This window comes from Antennarius striatus, chromosome 1, assembly GCF_040054535.1.
Source record: "Antennarius striatus isolate MH-2024 chromosome 1, ASM4005453v1, whole genome shotgun sequence".
NCBI classification, from domain to species: domain Eukaryota; kingdom Metazoa; phylum Chordata; class Actinopteri; order Lophiiformes; family Antennariidae; genus Antennarius; species Antennarius striatus.
In genome coordinates this window covers 15,889,090-15,905,124 of record NC_090776.1, presented here as the reverse complement: position 1 = coordinate 15,905,124, position 16,035 = coordinate 15,889,090, and the positions used below count along the sequence as shown (strand labels likewise).

Sequence of the window (16,035 nt, the reverse complement as noted above, 5' to 3'; positions counted from 1 at the left end):
GTTTTCATATGCAATATGATAATTGTGATGGGCAACAGCTCCTCTCCATTTTCATCACACTTCTAATGATACAGGCATTTTTTTTCACACTTTAAAAAAAAATCTTTTCACTATTTCCTTTTTTTTTACCCCAACCTGACATTTGAAGGGTGACAGCAAAAGCAAAGGTGAACACTACAAGTGTGACAGCCATTCCTGCAACAGAATGTGACCGAGAAAAAACAGTTGGTTTTGATAGTTAAGATTACCATTTTTTTACTCAGCCAGACGTGCACTCGTGTAACCGCCATATAACATTCATTTATTTGGCATTCACGGTGATAATTTGGCTCTGTGATCTAAATCCTGTCAACTTGCATGAGAGGCCACTGAAAGGACCTTTGACCTTGCCCATAATTACACACGCCACTATCTTTTCACTGCAGCAAGACAGTCATGGCTGCCCAAGTCCGATGGCACACCAGCCTCCTCCCCGTGGACTGCAGCAGGTTTTCTTGTCATCCTCGCCTTTCGCTCCCCCCCCCCCTTTCTCCAACTCTCCCTCTCTTGTCAGTGTTGCTCCTGGCGAAAGGCTGATACTTGATATTCAGAGGATAGCAGCTTTTGTCTCAGAGATTTAATCAGTGGCTCTGCTCCCACTGCAGAGGAGAGAGGGAGGGAGGATGGTGAAGGGGTGGCACTGGCAGGAGTGAGGGAAGGAAAGAGAGATGGAGACAGAAAACTGTTTATGTGTAATGACACAATAACAAAGCCCGCCTGTAAAACACAATCTGCAAACTGTGCTTTTGAAAGGGATTTTCAGTCCTGGATTAGTGTCAGGCAGAGGGATATGGGGAAGGAGAAGGGAGTTAAAAAGTGTCAGGTTGATGGGATAGACAGGGAAGGTGATTTTATGTGTGTGTGTGTGTGTGTGTGTGTGTGTGTGTGTGTGTGTGTGTGTGTGTGTGTGTGTGTGTGTGTGTGTGTGTGTGTGTACGTGCATGCTTGTGTGTGTCTGAAGTCAGGATTGAATAGTGTGAAGGGTGTGTTCATGCTTATGTGTACAAATTCATGTGTTTTGAAACTATTTTAGCTGCACAAGTTAGTAGGTGTGCAGGAGCATTATGCTCTTATTATAAGGAAGAGGATATTAAATATCACTAAAATTTTTGTCTGTCAAAAGCTCATATGTATCTTCATGCACTGATCGTCTAAAATACATTTGTTTCTAGCTTCAACTGAAATTTTGGAACATATTCAGTTTGTGTGTGTGTTTGTGTGTGTGTTTGTGTGTGTGTTTGTGTGTGTGTTTGTGTGTGTGTGTGTGTGTGTGTGTGTTTGTGTGTGTGTGTCCTGGACAATGACAGAAATGGGAACAAACATATTGTTTTTGAATTTTGTGTATGAAGTTTCTGTAACCTCCATCAGCCCAAACATTCCACTTCAGCAGCAGCTGCTTGAGTTCCACATAGTTCTCAGTAAACAGAACCGTCGTCTTCTCAGCACCTGTGTTTCCTCCTGGATTGAAAATGTAAAACTAAACTGCTGTATTCTCTCCTCGTATAGAATCGATGGACGCTGTAGCCGGTGAGCGTGGTTAAATAGAAATATTGTTCAGGGGAAATGATATGTGAAAGCAAAAGTCTCAGGAGATGCGTGTGTGTGTGTGTGTGTGTGTGTGTGTGTGTGTGTACCATGCTGTGTAGGTGTGACTATATTCGTTCGTGTGTGTGTGTGTTTAAGCGTGCGTGTTTGTGAGCATGAGGATGGGGGTGCTTTGCTATTGTAACCTTGCTGATTGGATTGTGTTTGACAGATATGGAGTCTGGAGAGCGGCTGGCCTCCCCTGCGCCCACCCTGTCTGCTGCTCGTACCTCCTCCCCTGCGGCCTCGTCCTCTTCCTCATCCTCCTCTTCCTCTTCATCCCCTGGTCCCCACTCAAAGAGCAGCCTGGCCCCGAGCCCCTCAGCACTGGGATCCACCCTCAGCACCTCCGGTAAGAAACAAAGTTTTATCCCTCTGTCGATCTTGTCTCTCGAAGAGAACACAAAAATACCAGCACACATGGCAAACACTTTGCATATAACCATTAAAACTTGCAAAATGTGGCCCCTTCATGTCTTGATAGCATTCAGAATCCTTCTCATTTCTTTACCTTGAAAAATGAGTTTCCTCCAGCATTAATTATACACTTATTTTGCCGCCTGCGTGAATACACCTCTCTCCCAGATACAAAGGTTTTTTTTTTTTCTGACAGCTTGGGTTGCAATTGAAAAGCTGCTGCATTAATGACTCCCAAACAATTAGGAGGCTCTTTTGTGTGAGAAACACACACATGCTTCACCATGTCTCCTGACAACCTTCAGCTCTCTGACTCCAGCTGCCTCAGAGTCAGGCTCAGCACGACACCGTGTGTGTGTGTGTGTGTGTGTGTGTGTGTGTGTGTGTGTGTGTGTGTGTGTGTGTGTGTGTGTGTGTTTGAGAGAGAGAGAAAGAGAGAGAGAGAGAGCCTCTGCCTGCATGATTTAACATTTGTAAGCCACTCAATGTCTAGTCAGCCCTGTCCAGCATCAAGCCTCTTTATGTATTGGTCAAAACCATTAGGCAAAGAGGTGTGTGTGTGTGTGTGTGTGTGTATGTGTGTGTGTGTGTGCGTGCGTGCGTGCGTGCGTGCGTGCGTGCGTGTGTGTGTGTGTGTTTATTTTTGTTCATTTCTCAAATATCTCTTGTGAGGGAGATTGAATCATTTACACTTTTTTCTTTTCATTTCATAATACCTTTTTATTTATTCTTAGCCCTGCTGTTCAATGCAGACACACACACACACACGCATGCACGCACGCACGCACACACACACACACACACACACACACACATACATGTAGACACACTAAAACCAAGATCGCACAGAGAAGAGAAGAGCATGTCCATCCGTCTCCAGACATGATCGTTGTCTTTCCCTTCTGTTACCAGAAGAGTAATAGAGAAAATAAATCCCCTTGTTTTGTCCTCTGTCCCATCAGTGTTGCCCCAAAGAAGAAGCCATTAGGAGCATCTCCTCCTTATGCATTATACATCCCTCTTATCCCCCCTGTGCCATAATGTGTGTTCAGATTTTCTAGATAAGTGATTTTGGACTAAGCATTAAAAGAAATACTGAAAGGCAGGCTACAAGTGAGATGATTTCTTTTCTATTTGATACATTATCTTTACTATAGTGTGGTCTATAAGTTGAAAAAAAAAAAGCAAAAATGTACACAAAGAAATGGAAAGAATTTGAATTTCGACTTTATTGTCTGACATTCAGGTATCCTGATTGAGTGTAAAACCGCTTTCAACCGGAACAACAAGAATATGACAAGTGTTTTGCGTAAACAGGTAACATCAATAATCACGTAGTGTAGAGGTATATTATCATCACAGACTGCAGGCATTGATTCAAGGTTTTTTGCCAATGTGCCAGTAACATTTAAGAAAAGACAAATCTGAAGAACATAAACATGAGCACACAATCGGTTTGTTTGTGTGTGTGTGTGCGTGTGTGTGTGTGTGTGTGTGTGTGTGTGTGTGTGTGTGTGTGTGTGTGTGTGTGTGTGTGTGTGTGTGTGTGTGTGTGTGTGTGTGTGTGCGTGAGTGCGCGCTCATGTGCGTGTGTCATTGATGAGGATATCACTTGAGGAATAAAAGCTGATCTGCGCTTGTAGCACTCTCTTCTTCGGGGATCAACTCACGGATGCAATTAACTTAAATCTGTCTGTGGAAATTTGATTGACTGCAACAAACAACAAATTAATCCCCCTTCGGCAGCATCCAAACATGAAAAAAGCAGGCGGGTGCAGTTTGTCAGAGTGTAGGAAGGATTGAAACTGAATGAGAAAGAGGACGAGGGAGCGAGAGAGTGACAGGGAGACGGAGTGGGAAAGCAAGAGTAGGTAATCCTGGGTCTGTCTTTCCTTTGCTCCTGTTTCGCTTCAAGTTTTTTTAGATATAATTATTTGCCTTGCAAAATAAGCCCACATTAATATTGAAAAGCCATTTTGCAGATGCCTTAAAAAGAAAGGTGTACGTGTATGTTGGGGAGGGAAGTGGGCACCACAGGCATAAGCGAATGCTACGGCTGGCCTTTCTGGGGGGTTGCATTGCAGTCGTTTATCTTCGTATCCACTAGCTGACGCTGCCAAGGCAGGCTCTACATATTCAGCATATTCTAATGACATTCAAAAGGCAGATTTTGCTGTCTTGTGGTAAAGAAAGGCCTTGAAGCCAACACAAAGGGCTATACTTACAGCACTGGTGTGCTAGCAAAGGCTTTGTTTCTTGCCACATCACTACAAATAGCTTGATTTCCACTTATAAATAGTCTCTGAGATGCATCTGTAGAATCGTGTTCATTTACAGTGTTTTTTTTTGTATACTGCTCACATAAATGGCCTCACTGTGTCTCTCTCTGGATAATTAGATCCCAGACTGCATTAGTTCAGAAAACACTGTGCTCCAGTGTCACTCTGTTTTACATTTCTCTGGTGTGCGCTTGTATGGTGTACAGCAGCATATAGTAGTTTGACATTTTTATCGGCACTGTGTACAACACTTTCCTTTTCTTCAGTCTTTTTTTTTTTTTTTTGGCATGTGTATTACCTAGCTTATGCAGAGGATTCTTTTTCTAGAATAGAAATTGAATTTGCATGAAATATGCTCACACAAAATTGCATCTGACTCTGCGAGAAGGCAATGCAGGGCGGTCGCCCCTGCCAGAAATGATTGTGCTCAGGAAAAAGCTAGACGATGATGATGTTGATGAAGTATTCTTCTGTGTTGAAATTGAATGCCAAACGCATAGAAGGAGGTTAGCATTTTACTTTTCATACGCACACTTCTTTTTTTTCCTCTCACTATATTCACCCATTGTTACAGCATGGCACATTCTGACACTGTAAACTAAAGAAGTATCAATACACAAAGTGTTTTATGCTGAAGCTGAATGATGACAAAATGTTCTGTAATTTAAATGTGAATGTTTTATTGTACAGAGAGTATCATGTTAACGCAATAGCTTTACGCTCAGTAACAATGGGTGCCTTTCAAAATAAGATATAGTATGTAGTCAGTGAATTCTAAAGCTGAACTTAATACAAACACAAATAAGAGTAGGTCATTTTATATTTCATACATAGATGAACAACAAGAGACACCTGCAAAAGCTGTTTTTATGTGCTGTCGGTCCTTACATTAAAAGATCTCAGTGTGGTCATTTGAGAACAAATTTTTTGGTCTTCACAAAGAAACGTGATAAGCAACGGTGAGGCAGTGACTCGTGCTAAAGGTACAATGAATAACTGTCATACCAGCTTTTTTTATGTCACAGTTACACTTAGTGCAATACAAATGTTCTTAAATTTGTTCATAGAATGAAATGAGGTTCAAATTAGCTGTATTTTGAGACATTTACTTTCAAACTACAATTGAAATGTAATTTGTTAAAACGTTAAGAGCATAACCTCCACTTGTTGCTTTTTTTTGTTGGAGGGTGCTTTGTTGTACACAAATACATGTTATGGATAACGTTTGAAAATGGCGTCTTGGTTTGGATGTTCTTCAGGCCGTCTGTTTGGAGCAGCAGGAGAACAGCCCTTCATTGGCTCCACATTGTCAAGTGCCTTCCCTCTAGTCAACCACCCAGCCTTCGGAGCCATCTACACTACCGGCACAGGCAGGCCTGAGTTTGGGGGCCTGGGTTCCCTGGGCATGTCGGCAGCGCTGGCGACTCACCCCCAGCTAGGTGCTCTTTCTGGTAAGAAAGGGGCTTTTGAAATTTGGACAACACAAATTTGGCCAAATGGGCAGCTCATCTTTAATCCTCCTTTCTCCTTCTTCTCAACTGTCTTTTGTGCTCCAACAGAGTGGTGGCGAGCTGCTGAAGCCCATGGACGAGGAGCCGCAGCCTTTCTCCCATCTTTCATTGGCTTCCCTCCATTCTTTGCCCCTCATATTCAGCCCAACCACAGCGCCAGTCCCATTCAGATCAGGATGCCCAGCAAGAACAGCCATACCCCACCTAAAGGTACCGAATGTCCATCTGTTGGAAAAAAATCATTGCCCATTGTAATATAATCAAAGCAGGAACAGGAAATAGCAGGTGATAAAGGAATACTTCAGTTTATCTTAAATTAAACTTCATTATATGCATATAGTTAACATAGCATGATACTAGGTATAAGTCTATGTATTAATTAGTTGTTTTTCTCATCTCATTTAGTGATTCCACCAACCTCTCTCCCTCCTTTCATCATGCTTCCTCTCATAATCTCTGTTTCTTGCACTTTTTTAATTTAACAGTATCTTTTAATTTATCTTCTTTTATGTGAACCAGTCATGCTGGGCTTGTGCTTTGCACAGCCAGCATGTTTGATGTGATACATGTCTAAATCAATATTTTTATTAGCCTTATTTCATTCTGCAGTTAGTTCCAGATACTTCATTATCCAACCGTAGCAAGGTTCTCAGAAAAGATGGAGCTGATTAATAATGCAGCTGATCTGTTTTTCTGTTTCAAGGGGTGAATGGGGCAGTGAATGGCAGCGAGGTCTGTTCTCCCACCACACAATCAGGGAGCTTTTCTGTGAGTCTGAGTCCCGTTCAGTCATCAACTAAGGCAACCAAAAATTCAGAGCTCTCCAAAAGTCCTCGTAGTGACACTCAGAACAATCCAGCAGAGGCTGTGGAAAAGCTTCAAAAAAGTAAAGACAAGGTCAGTCCTGAGACTTCAATTCTTCCTTGCAGTGACATGAAGCGACACAAGAAGTTATGTATTATGCAATGGAACTGATTCTTGTGGTTTTTTCCCCCTGTCAAATTCAGAAGGCACGAAAGAAGGCAAGCGACACTTGTGCAGCAAGCAACAGCGAATCAAGCACATCCTCAGACAGCTCAAGTGAGGGGTCCCTCAGCAGCGATCTGGAAGACCTCGCAGAGGATGATGAAGATGATGAGGATGATGAGGATGATGAGGAAGAGGACAAACATAGTGAATTATCAGACTCTGAGAAGAGGACAAAGAAGAAAACAAAGGTAAAAATGAACGTGTTAGTGTGATTTGACACTTGGTGTGTTCGTTCACTAAAATGTGGCGTGGCTTCCTTTGTTCTTATAGTTCTTTATTTTAATACTTTGTCAGGTGTTGATGCCAACCACTGGAACTGCAAAGACTGACAGATCACTCTCTGGGGAATTCCAGGACAAGAAGGACCCCTCCAACCCCCCAACCCTCGTGCCCTTACCCTCCTCTGTCTCCCCTCCTTTCTTGTCCCAAACCTCTCCACTGGCGCTGCAGAGCTCCAGGTCCCGGACAGAGGGTCCACATCAACATTTCAGCGTGATCCAGTCCACTGGTCTGGCTTCCAATTCAAAACCCTTGGCAGTCCTTACGCAGCACAGGGAGTCGTCTCCTTCTTCCTCCCCGATCGCCCTTACCACATCTCCAAAGGCCCTCTCTGGCACTGCATCTCCCAAGCTATCCAAACTGCTGCCCTCCTCCCCCCCTCAGCACTTGCCCCTCTCCCTCTGCTCCTCCCCTAAGCCCCTCTCAGTCCCCTCTCCACCTCGCTCAACTCTTCCGCCTTCTACCTCCCCGAAGCCTTTTAGTTTGACCTCACCTGTAACAAGCTCCCAAAAGTCCTTGCTGAAGCCTCCACGGCATGCTGTTCCTGGCTCTACCAAAGCCAACAAGAGGAAACAGCTGGAAGCTTCACTTGCGCAGATCAATGAGTTCAGGCTGAAACAGGTAAGCCCACCTGTAGACAGCAGCAAACTGTGTGTGTTCTTCCGTGGTTCCCTATGCAGACCGCACCATAACCAACACTGTGTAAACATGTGTATTTAGCACAAGTTGAAGCTGCACATTGAAAGAACTGTTAACTGGTAACGATACAAACTTGATTCAAACATGAAATTGTCATATTGAGTCATAATTTCCTACAGATAAAATGTTCTGTTCTGTTTTATTCGAGAGAAATTTATTCAAAGGGACCAATAAAAAGTTATAAGAAGGTCTGAAGGAAGCATCAGAGAGAGTGTGTACTGGTTTAGGTTAAACTGTAGTGTACTGGAACTGACCATAAAATAACAGCTGTTCACTTATATGATAATAGTTACAACTAATACAAGTTTCTGTTTGAAGGGATAACTTTTCGATTGGAAAGATCACCATTTAATTACATAATCAGGTTAAGACAGTTTGAGTTTTGTTTTGTCCATTGTTTGACATGGTTCCCATTGCTTCTGGAAATCCTTGTGAATTTGTGAAAAAAGAATACAAAGCTTTTAAAACTTTAAAAGATAAACATTGGTCATTAGTAGTTTTTAAATTCATGATAGGGAATTAAAAATTCCAAAAATTAAAAAAAAAAAAAAAAGTAAACATTTCTTTTATATGTTATTTTAATTTTGATGCCATTACCAGTTGTCAGGTAGGATTTATCCTGGTCATCCATCTATTCACCTGCCTAAAATCTAACAGGGAACGGTCCTTCCTTATCTCCTTCAAGACTGTTGGCCAGAAATGTCACTAATGCTTTGTGGGGGCCCTAAAGACCATGTTCCACTTTTTGCATTCCCCTCAGAGAACTGAGAGATGTTCACATATTTAAGCTTCTCTTTCTTTTTAAGTATTGCTTCTATGATAGCTTCCATTTTTAAAAAACACTTTAAATAGTGCATGAACAGTGACATTGTTCCATGTCTCAGTTTCTGCATTGGATCCCCAAAATTTGAAGGATTTGGGTCTGGAAAATCTTGATGTTTAAGGAAGCTATATAAAGTCAAATTTGTTGCATAGTATTAATGATGAAATGTTGTCTTTTCTCACCTTAGTACGCCATTACCTCTGACTCATAACCTTAAATATGCTTAAGGTCAAAAATGTATGACACCATGTTTGAATTTCCCTTCATGAATAACTCATGAATCTCTATAATCTATAAATTGAAAATGTTTGACTGATTAAAAGTGGTGACGGTTGCAAATATAGGTTTTCAAGGTAACATCATTAATGGCTCTACTTTATTTACCACTCTGAAACAAATTGCGTCTGCATACATGTTATTTTATTAATCAGATAATCAGAATGAAAATGTGTAATAATTGACTTTTTTTTTTTAACTTTCATCACACAAATCCTTTTTTCTCGAATTGGATATGATTCGTCGCACAATAATTGATCAGCAAAATCTTCAAGGATCAGCTTATTCTGAGAAAAATTATTTCCTCTATTTTGCTTTACCAATATGGAGACTTACAATGGCCTAAATTCCCCCTGTGGTTTCAGGACTGTTTCTGTTTTTCGTGGTTTGTGATATTGATTTGTTTCACTTCATATCACCTCCAGTTGAAAGGGAAATCCTGAAGTCGAACCTGCCTTTGCAGTTTAAACAAATCTTGTCATCAGTGTTAAAAAAAAAAGGTGAACATGCTCAGCTACATTATCCTAATGATGATGGAGCTTTTCAAATGTGCAGACAAGCAATTACATTTTTAGAGAGCTACTGTGGGATTCTTTTTTTGAACTTGGCTGAATACAATGCCTTTGGTTATTGCATTTATGTTCTTTTTGTTTCTCAGATAGTGGCTTAGACACAGTTAACTGTAGCACTGTTCAGCATTGTAGTTTTGTCACCTGCTCAAACAATCAACAGTGATGTGACCTGACAGCTCAGGCAATTCTACTTTGTCCCATTTCTTTTTCGTTTTTTTTTTCTCAACACTTTCTTTGTTCCTCTTGTTCTGCTCTTCCCTCTCCCCCCGGACTCTCTGCTTTTCTTTTCCTCTCCCTCTCTCCTCCTCCTTTACTCCCAGACTCTCATGTCCCAAGGGCAGACATTCCCGGCTGAGCTAAAGAAGCAGCAGCAAGGGCCGAACAAGTCTCCCAAGAGGACGTCTCTGTCATCATCGCCATTGCTACCAGCTCCGCCACCTCCACCCCAGAACAATCACTCCAACCTCTTCCTCTCAAGTGCTCTGCTAGGGCTCCCTGAACCCCACCACCCCAATGGAGTCATCCAAAGCACCACTCAGGACGCACCTTTGGCCCTCATTACCAAACCTCGCCAAGACTCTGCCTGTCAAAGCAAGTCACCTCAGTGTGATTCAGATGCTGGGTCGATGCCTGTCAACCTGAGCACAGGGGCAAGTCGGACCCAGGCTGCTGCCCAGGCCGGCCCTCCGTCACAGCCCCACACTACCTCACCCCATGCCACAGGCCATGGATCCAGAAAGAACAAGACCCCAAAGGTTAAGGGACAGGCCCCTGGGCTGATACAGGGACCTGGTCAAGCAGATCCTTTAGCTGCCTGGAAGGGGTTTTCCCAGAACCACTTGGTACAGTCTTTAGTAGATTTGTTTCGTGGTGGAGAGCCTGGGATCGGTATTCCGGGAGTTAGCATCCCCGGAGTTGGAATCCCTGGAGTGGGGATTCCTGGGACATGCAACCCCACTGCTGGTCTGCCAGCTAACAAGGAATCTGATGAATCTGGTGATGATGATGACGATGAAGATGATGATCTGGAGGAAGAGGAGGAGGATGAAGAGGACTCAGATGATAGTCTTTCAGGTTTGTACATGTCTCTGTACTTTGTAAAAGTAGTAGATGTGTAACAATTTATTGATTAACTGATCATAAAATATTAACTTTAGAGTTCCAATAAACATACTCTTTCAATTACTGATTATTTTGTCACTTATTTTCATTGATTATTTTCTTTAGGTGTAAATGTAATTTTCCCGTTGGAAAAGTATCTTTCTCCTCTTCTTCTTCTTATTCTTCTTCTTCACAATGTGATTACAGTGTTTTTGCAAAAATCAAAAAAAAAATTATTATTATTCTTCTTCATAGGTCCAAATGGTGATTTTATAAAATCTGTTTTGAAATAAAGCCAAACTATTATTGATTTGTTATTTTGTTTTGTGAATTGCTACCTCGTTCTTTTATTCCCTTTCTGACTGTTTTGTGTCTCGGACACCCATTTTAGAATCGGACAGCAACTCAGACAGCGACATCTCTGGGAAGAAAGTGAAGGACTTAAAGCTGTTGCCCTCTGGATCCTCCAAGAAGGACATGACTCCCCGCAGACGAACCAAAGGCCCAGAACTACTGAGCACCTCAACCACTCACACCACCAGCTGCTCTCCTCTAAACCTACAAGTCATCAAGACTCCCACCATTGTCACCAGCTCCAGTGCCTTGGCCTATCACAGCTCTCCTGGCTCTTCCTCCTACAGCCTAGCATCTCCATTAGGTAATGTGTTGGGATATCTGTCAGAATAAGGGGCAGCTGGAAGGGGGTTCTGTCAGAATAAATGATCTGAAAATTAAATGTGTAGCAAGAGGAAATACTCTTAGAGATGTGAGAAGTTACAAATACATATATATACGTATATAATATATATGTGTGTGTGTGTGTGTGTATGTGTGTGTGTGTGTGTGTGTGACCTTCACTGCTACTCCTGCATGTTTAATTTAATCAAACAGGCGTACAAAGTGCACCGAAAAGCAGTTGCAATGTTTTGTTTACCAAAAGAAAGAACATACTGTATCTTCCTCCAAAGACTCTGAAGAGGAATTATTATTTTTAGCTGGGCGGTTAGGAAGAAGACAGTTGGTTGTCATGGCTAACTGGCGCACCGAGGTACTAAAGGTATATGTGGAAGAGCCCCGCCTGCTTGTTTGTCGCAGCAACAAGATTCATTTCCACCTCCTTTCAGTGCTCGGAGATTACTCAGATCAGAGCAAATAGTATCGATTCGGTGTGTGTATGTGTTTCTGTCTATCACTCAGTCTACAATTATTTATGTAATTGTATTGTGTTAATATGGCAAGTCAGAGAATTGTGTGGTGACGTAATGTGAGAAAATGCAGTTATGAAATGCCAGTGCAGGTATATGCTCATGATTTTCTGTTTATTCGAGTTCAAGGATTTTCACTGCTTCTGGGCTACACGATAGGTTTCTTTTCATAAGTTATGCTGACAAATTCACGTTTGAACGATGCAATCTCTCCAGGCTTGGGGAAGAGGAAGCGCGTGATGGATGAGAAGGAGTTGATGATACCTCTGGAGTTGGGGTATGTACATGAGGCTGAGAAAAAGAAAGCTCTAATAAGTGGTTCTCTGAAGAGTTTGTTGAATTGTTTTTGTCATTTTCATGATTACATCAACACGTGGTTAAAAAGGTAGAATGCACAAAGTCTCTCTGAATAAAAATGCTATTTTTTTACTTCCTCAAAATCCCAGGTGGCGGAGAGAAACAAGGGTCAAACCAGTAGCAGGACGGCCGCAGGGCGAGGTGGCCTACTACGCCCCATGTGGCAAGAAACTACGGCAGTACCCAGACGTGATGAAGGTACCATGGCTCGCTGCGGTTTAGTCCACATCCATGATACAGATGCAAATCCTTTGAGACATGTTAATGAGCAGTCGGGTTTGTAACAGGGATTACAGTGCGAATCATGGTGAATCATGGCATCTTTTAAAAATAAAGAGCAGAAAGATATTTTTGTAAGTAATTGCAACACTGCTCACCTACATGGCTCAAACAAAGGCTTGTGTATCAGGACTTTCTGCGTAGTATTTATTCTATTGTTCCAGAGATCCAAACCAATCCCCAACCCAGTTTCTGTGATCCTATTAGTGAAGATGATATCGTTAAATTCACTTCTTGTGTCACATTTCTCACCTCTCTTTCCAACCAAAGTGAATAATGTTTAGTGTTGGGATGCACAGCTTTGGCCTCTCATACTCTATAATCTTCTTTGCGTCATCAAAAGTTAAACCACTCTAATCGTCAGAATTGCCATTGAGTGTAGTGATGCATCGAGAAAAATGAAAAGCATGAACAACTCTTCAACTCACTGTTGATCAGTAGAAGGCAGTGAAAAGCCTAACATGACAGCAGACAAATAAGAATGGGCCTGAATTGTGCACCCCAAGGTCAAAACCGTTTTTCTCCCCCAAGAGCTTTTGCTCTTTTTTTTGTCCCCTGGCTTTTATAATGATTAGTGGCATTGCACAGATGCTCACTTTATCCTATCTTCCTCCAGTATAGTCCTTCCCAGTTGCTTTTCAATGTCGCTAATTTCACTATATTTTCCTGCCTAAACCAACGCCATTATTATTCTCTCTTCTTTAGTATCTATCCAGAAATGGAATAAGTGGCATCACGCGTGATAATTTTAGCTTCAGTGCAAAGATAAGGGTTGGTGACTTCTATGAAGCCAGAGAAGGACCCCAGGTGACTGCCTTTCATGTCTCTCTCTGTCTTTCTCGCTCTCTCTCCCCCTGATCCCTGTTCATCTTTTTATCTAGAGGCAAGCAAAGATTCATGCAGCAGTCCCTGTCAGGGCATGGATAATAATTTACCAAAACCATCACTAGTTCTAGTTCACTGTGTATGGAAAATGTAATAATCCGCTGACATTACCTCCACAGGTGACCAGTGATACATGCCATGCTGTGTGTCTGTGACGCAAGGAAAGCAGAATAGTGAACAACTTAGGGGAGAGAGTAAAACTAGAAGATAAATCAAAGATGATTTAATTCAATTTTTTTATTATAGGAAATATAATTGCAATTAGTTTAAAACAATATTAACTTCTGATAAATGCACATAGATTAGTGTAGCTAATGAATTAATTGTTACATGACGTGTACATGAACATGTTGTTTAGACTTTCATTTGTTGTCACCATTCCTAATGTCTCCATTCCTTTTCACTTTCCAGGGTTTACAGTGGAGCCTGTTGAAGGAAGAGGAAGTCATTCCTCGCATTTTGGCTATGGAAGGACGAAGGGGTCGGCCCCCTAATTCAGAGCGCCAGTCAGTGGGTGAAGGTGCCAAAGGTAACCGACGGAGGAAGGGGCGTCCCCCAAATGTTGGTAATCCACTGGTACCTGAGGGCCCCAGTCCTAGTGAAGTCAAACTTCTACGCAAGCTAGAGGCTCAAGGTTAGCGAAGGAAATGAGCTCTGAAATACTTTATAATAAATATGTTCAGCATTAATCGTCAGGTTATTTTTATGGTAGCAGAGGCAAAAGATTATTTTTTGTAAAGTCAATTTTTTTCTTCTTCGTGAAGGTTAGTTAGACCCAAAACAAAAATACATGTTGAGATTTAGCAACATTTATGTTGCCATTTTTGATCTCTGTTTTATTCTCTGGTAATACTTATAATACCAAGTCAGCCTTATTCTCACATTACCATTTCAATCAATATATACCCAAACAGTTTAAAATTGTAATGGGCAAAGAGAATATTTTACATCTATAGCTTTGTTGAAATTTTACCGACCCTTAAAAAATAATCATTCTCTGACATGTCAGGCTACATCAGCATTCTTGCATTCTCCTGAAATTTCTTACTGACCTGAATCTGTGCAGAAATAGCCCGACAAGCTACCCAGATGAAACTGATGAGGAAACTGGAAAAGCAGGCATTGGCACGGGCAGCCAAAGAAGCTCGGAAACAGCAAGGTAAATGCAGGGTTTCTTCACGTTGTTAATAAGAGCACTGGCCTGTGAAGACAGTGTGATCTAAATTCACGAATAATAAATAAAATATACAAATAACAACAACAATATTACTTTGTTGCAAACACCAATTCATGTATAATTTGCAGAAATGTGTAAATGACGTTCCAGTAATAAAAGAGTAAGGAATTGAAGTGGTCTATACAACTCAGATGAGTAAATCTGTGACTATAACACAACAATAAAATGTAGAAATAAATGAATTAAAATAGAGCAGTACAGCATCAAAAGTAACAAAAATAACATTTAAAATAAGGGGCATCGGGTGGAATGTCATTAAAATCATAACATATTGTAGGAGTATTTCTTTGTTTGTAGTGACATGAGGTTCATTTTTAGAGACACTCGTGCACATTTTCACATTTCTTCATGTATGTACGCATTTATTGGTATTGCTTTGAAGCAAAACCTTTAATCTTCTTCCTGCTCTAATTTTTAAGCTGCCATGCTGCTGGTTTTTACGTGACATTTTCCTTATGCATTTTTTATTCCAATACATGACATGAATGATAAACAGTCACATCAAAATGTCAATACTGTATGCGTATCCATAACTTACACTGGAACCACACATAATAAATATTTAAAAGTGCATGATCACCGCCTTAATTGAAATCATAGACCATTTTGGTCTGTGCTTGTATTTTTACATTTTTGCACATTTAAATTTTACCTCTGCTAAAACTGTCAAAATATCCCTTTATTATGAAGTCTCTAATAATTTAGTTAAGAAGAAGATGTGATTCTGGTCATAGTCTCATACTTAATAAATTCCAAGGGTGATGATGATAATGTTTCTTTTTTAGTGTTTTGTTTCTGCTTTTTAGTCACTCAACTCCAAAGTATTTTGATATCCATCCTGGTTTATTGTGAATATCTTCTTAGTTGTGATCATTGATTTCGACTAGACCTCCTGAATTAGCAACATGGAGTTTTATATCATATCATCTTCGACTCTAATGTGACTGACTTGTTTCTTGCAGCCATTATGGCAGCTGAGGAGAGAAGAAAACAGAAAGAACAGATCAAGATTCTCAAGCAGCAGGTAGGTCTGATTTTTTACACGTGTTGACAAACCGCTTTCTTTCCCTCCTGATCATCGGACTCTTGTGTTCAGTGCAGGGGTGCTGTATCGTTATTTTGTGATGCTTTAAATCTTGACGATCATCATTGGGTACATCGCGTGATGTTCAGTATGTTTTCCGTTGTTTCAAATATGAAGACATTGTGTTGTTTTTTGTTTGGTTTTTTTTAACAGGAAAAGATCAAGCGTATTCAGCAGATTCGAATGGAGAAAGAACTCAGGGCGCAGCAAATTTTGGAGGTACACAATCTGATCCAATAGTACCTCTGATTAAGCAGAACATTCCTGGATAGCTTCAACCCTCAGTCTATAGTATTTTAATCTTCCTAAAGCTCATTACTGAACAGCAGCACGCATTGGAGGGAGTTGCGTCTTCTTAGGCATAATTCCACATGGAACT

The 16,035-nt window shown here is 41.1% G+C and overlaps 1 protein-coding gene across 11 annotated transcripts in view; it reads left to right on the top strand.

Annotated features, from left to right (window-relative positions):
* baz2ba (bromodomain adjacent to zinc finger domain, 2Ba) overlaps window positions 1-16,035 on the top strand; it is a 75,161-nt gene that overhangs the window by 44,819 nt on the left and 14,307 nt on the right. For 10 of the 11 annotated variants that reach the window (XM_068322623.1, XM_068322244.1, XM_068322863.1 and 7 more), the window contains exons 3-16: window positions 1,796-1,975; window positions 5,579-5,770; window positions 5,879-6,040; window positions 6,534-6,727; window positions 6,838-7,047; window positions 7,154-7,759; window positions 9,829-10,582; window positions 11,001-11,267; window positions 12,031-12,091; window positions 12,261-12,369; window positions 13,747-13,969; window positions 14,402-14,494; window positions 15,535-15,596; window positions 15,810-15,875. In XM_068322623.1, coding sequence (XP_068178724.1) covers window positions 1,798-1,975; window positions 5,579-5,770; window positions 5,879-6,040; window positions 6,534-6,727; window positions 6,838-7,047; window positions 7,154-7,759; window positions 9,829-10,582; window positions 11,001-11,267; window positions 12,031-12,091; window positions 12,261-12,369; window positions 13,747-13,969; window positions 14,402-14,494; window positions 15,535-15,596; window positions 15,810-15,875 — 3,177 coding nt within the window. In that variant the 5' untranslated portion in view covers window positions 1,796-1,797. The remainder of the gene's footprint in view (window positions 1-1,795; window positions 1,976-5,578; window positions 5,771-5,878; window positions 6,041-6,533; window positions 6,728-6,837; window positions 7,048-7,153; window positions 7,760-9,828; window positions 10,583-11,000; window positions 11,268-12,030; window positions 12,092-12,260; window positions 12,370-13,746; window positions 13,970-14,401; window positions 14,495-15,534; window positions 15,597-15,809; window positions 15,876-16,035) is intronic. The other variant, XM_068322542.1, reaches the window with a different exon arrangement.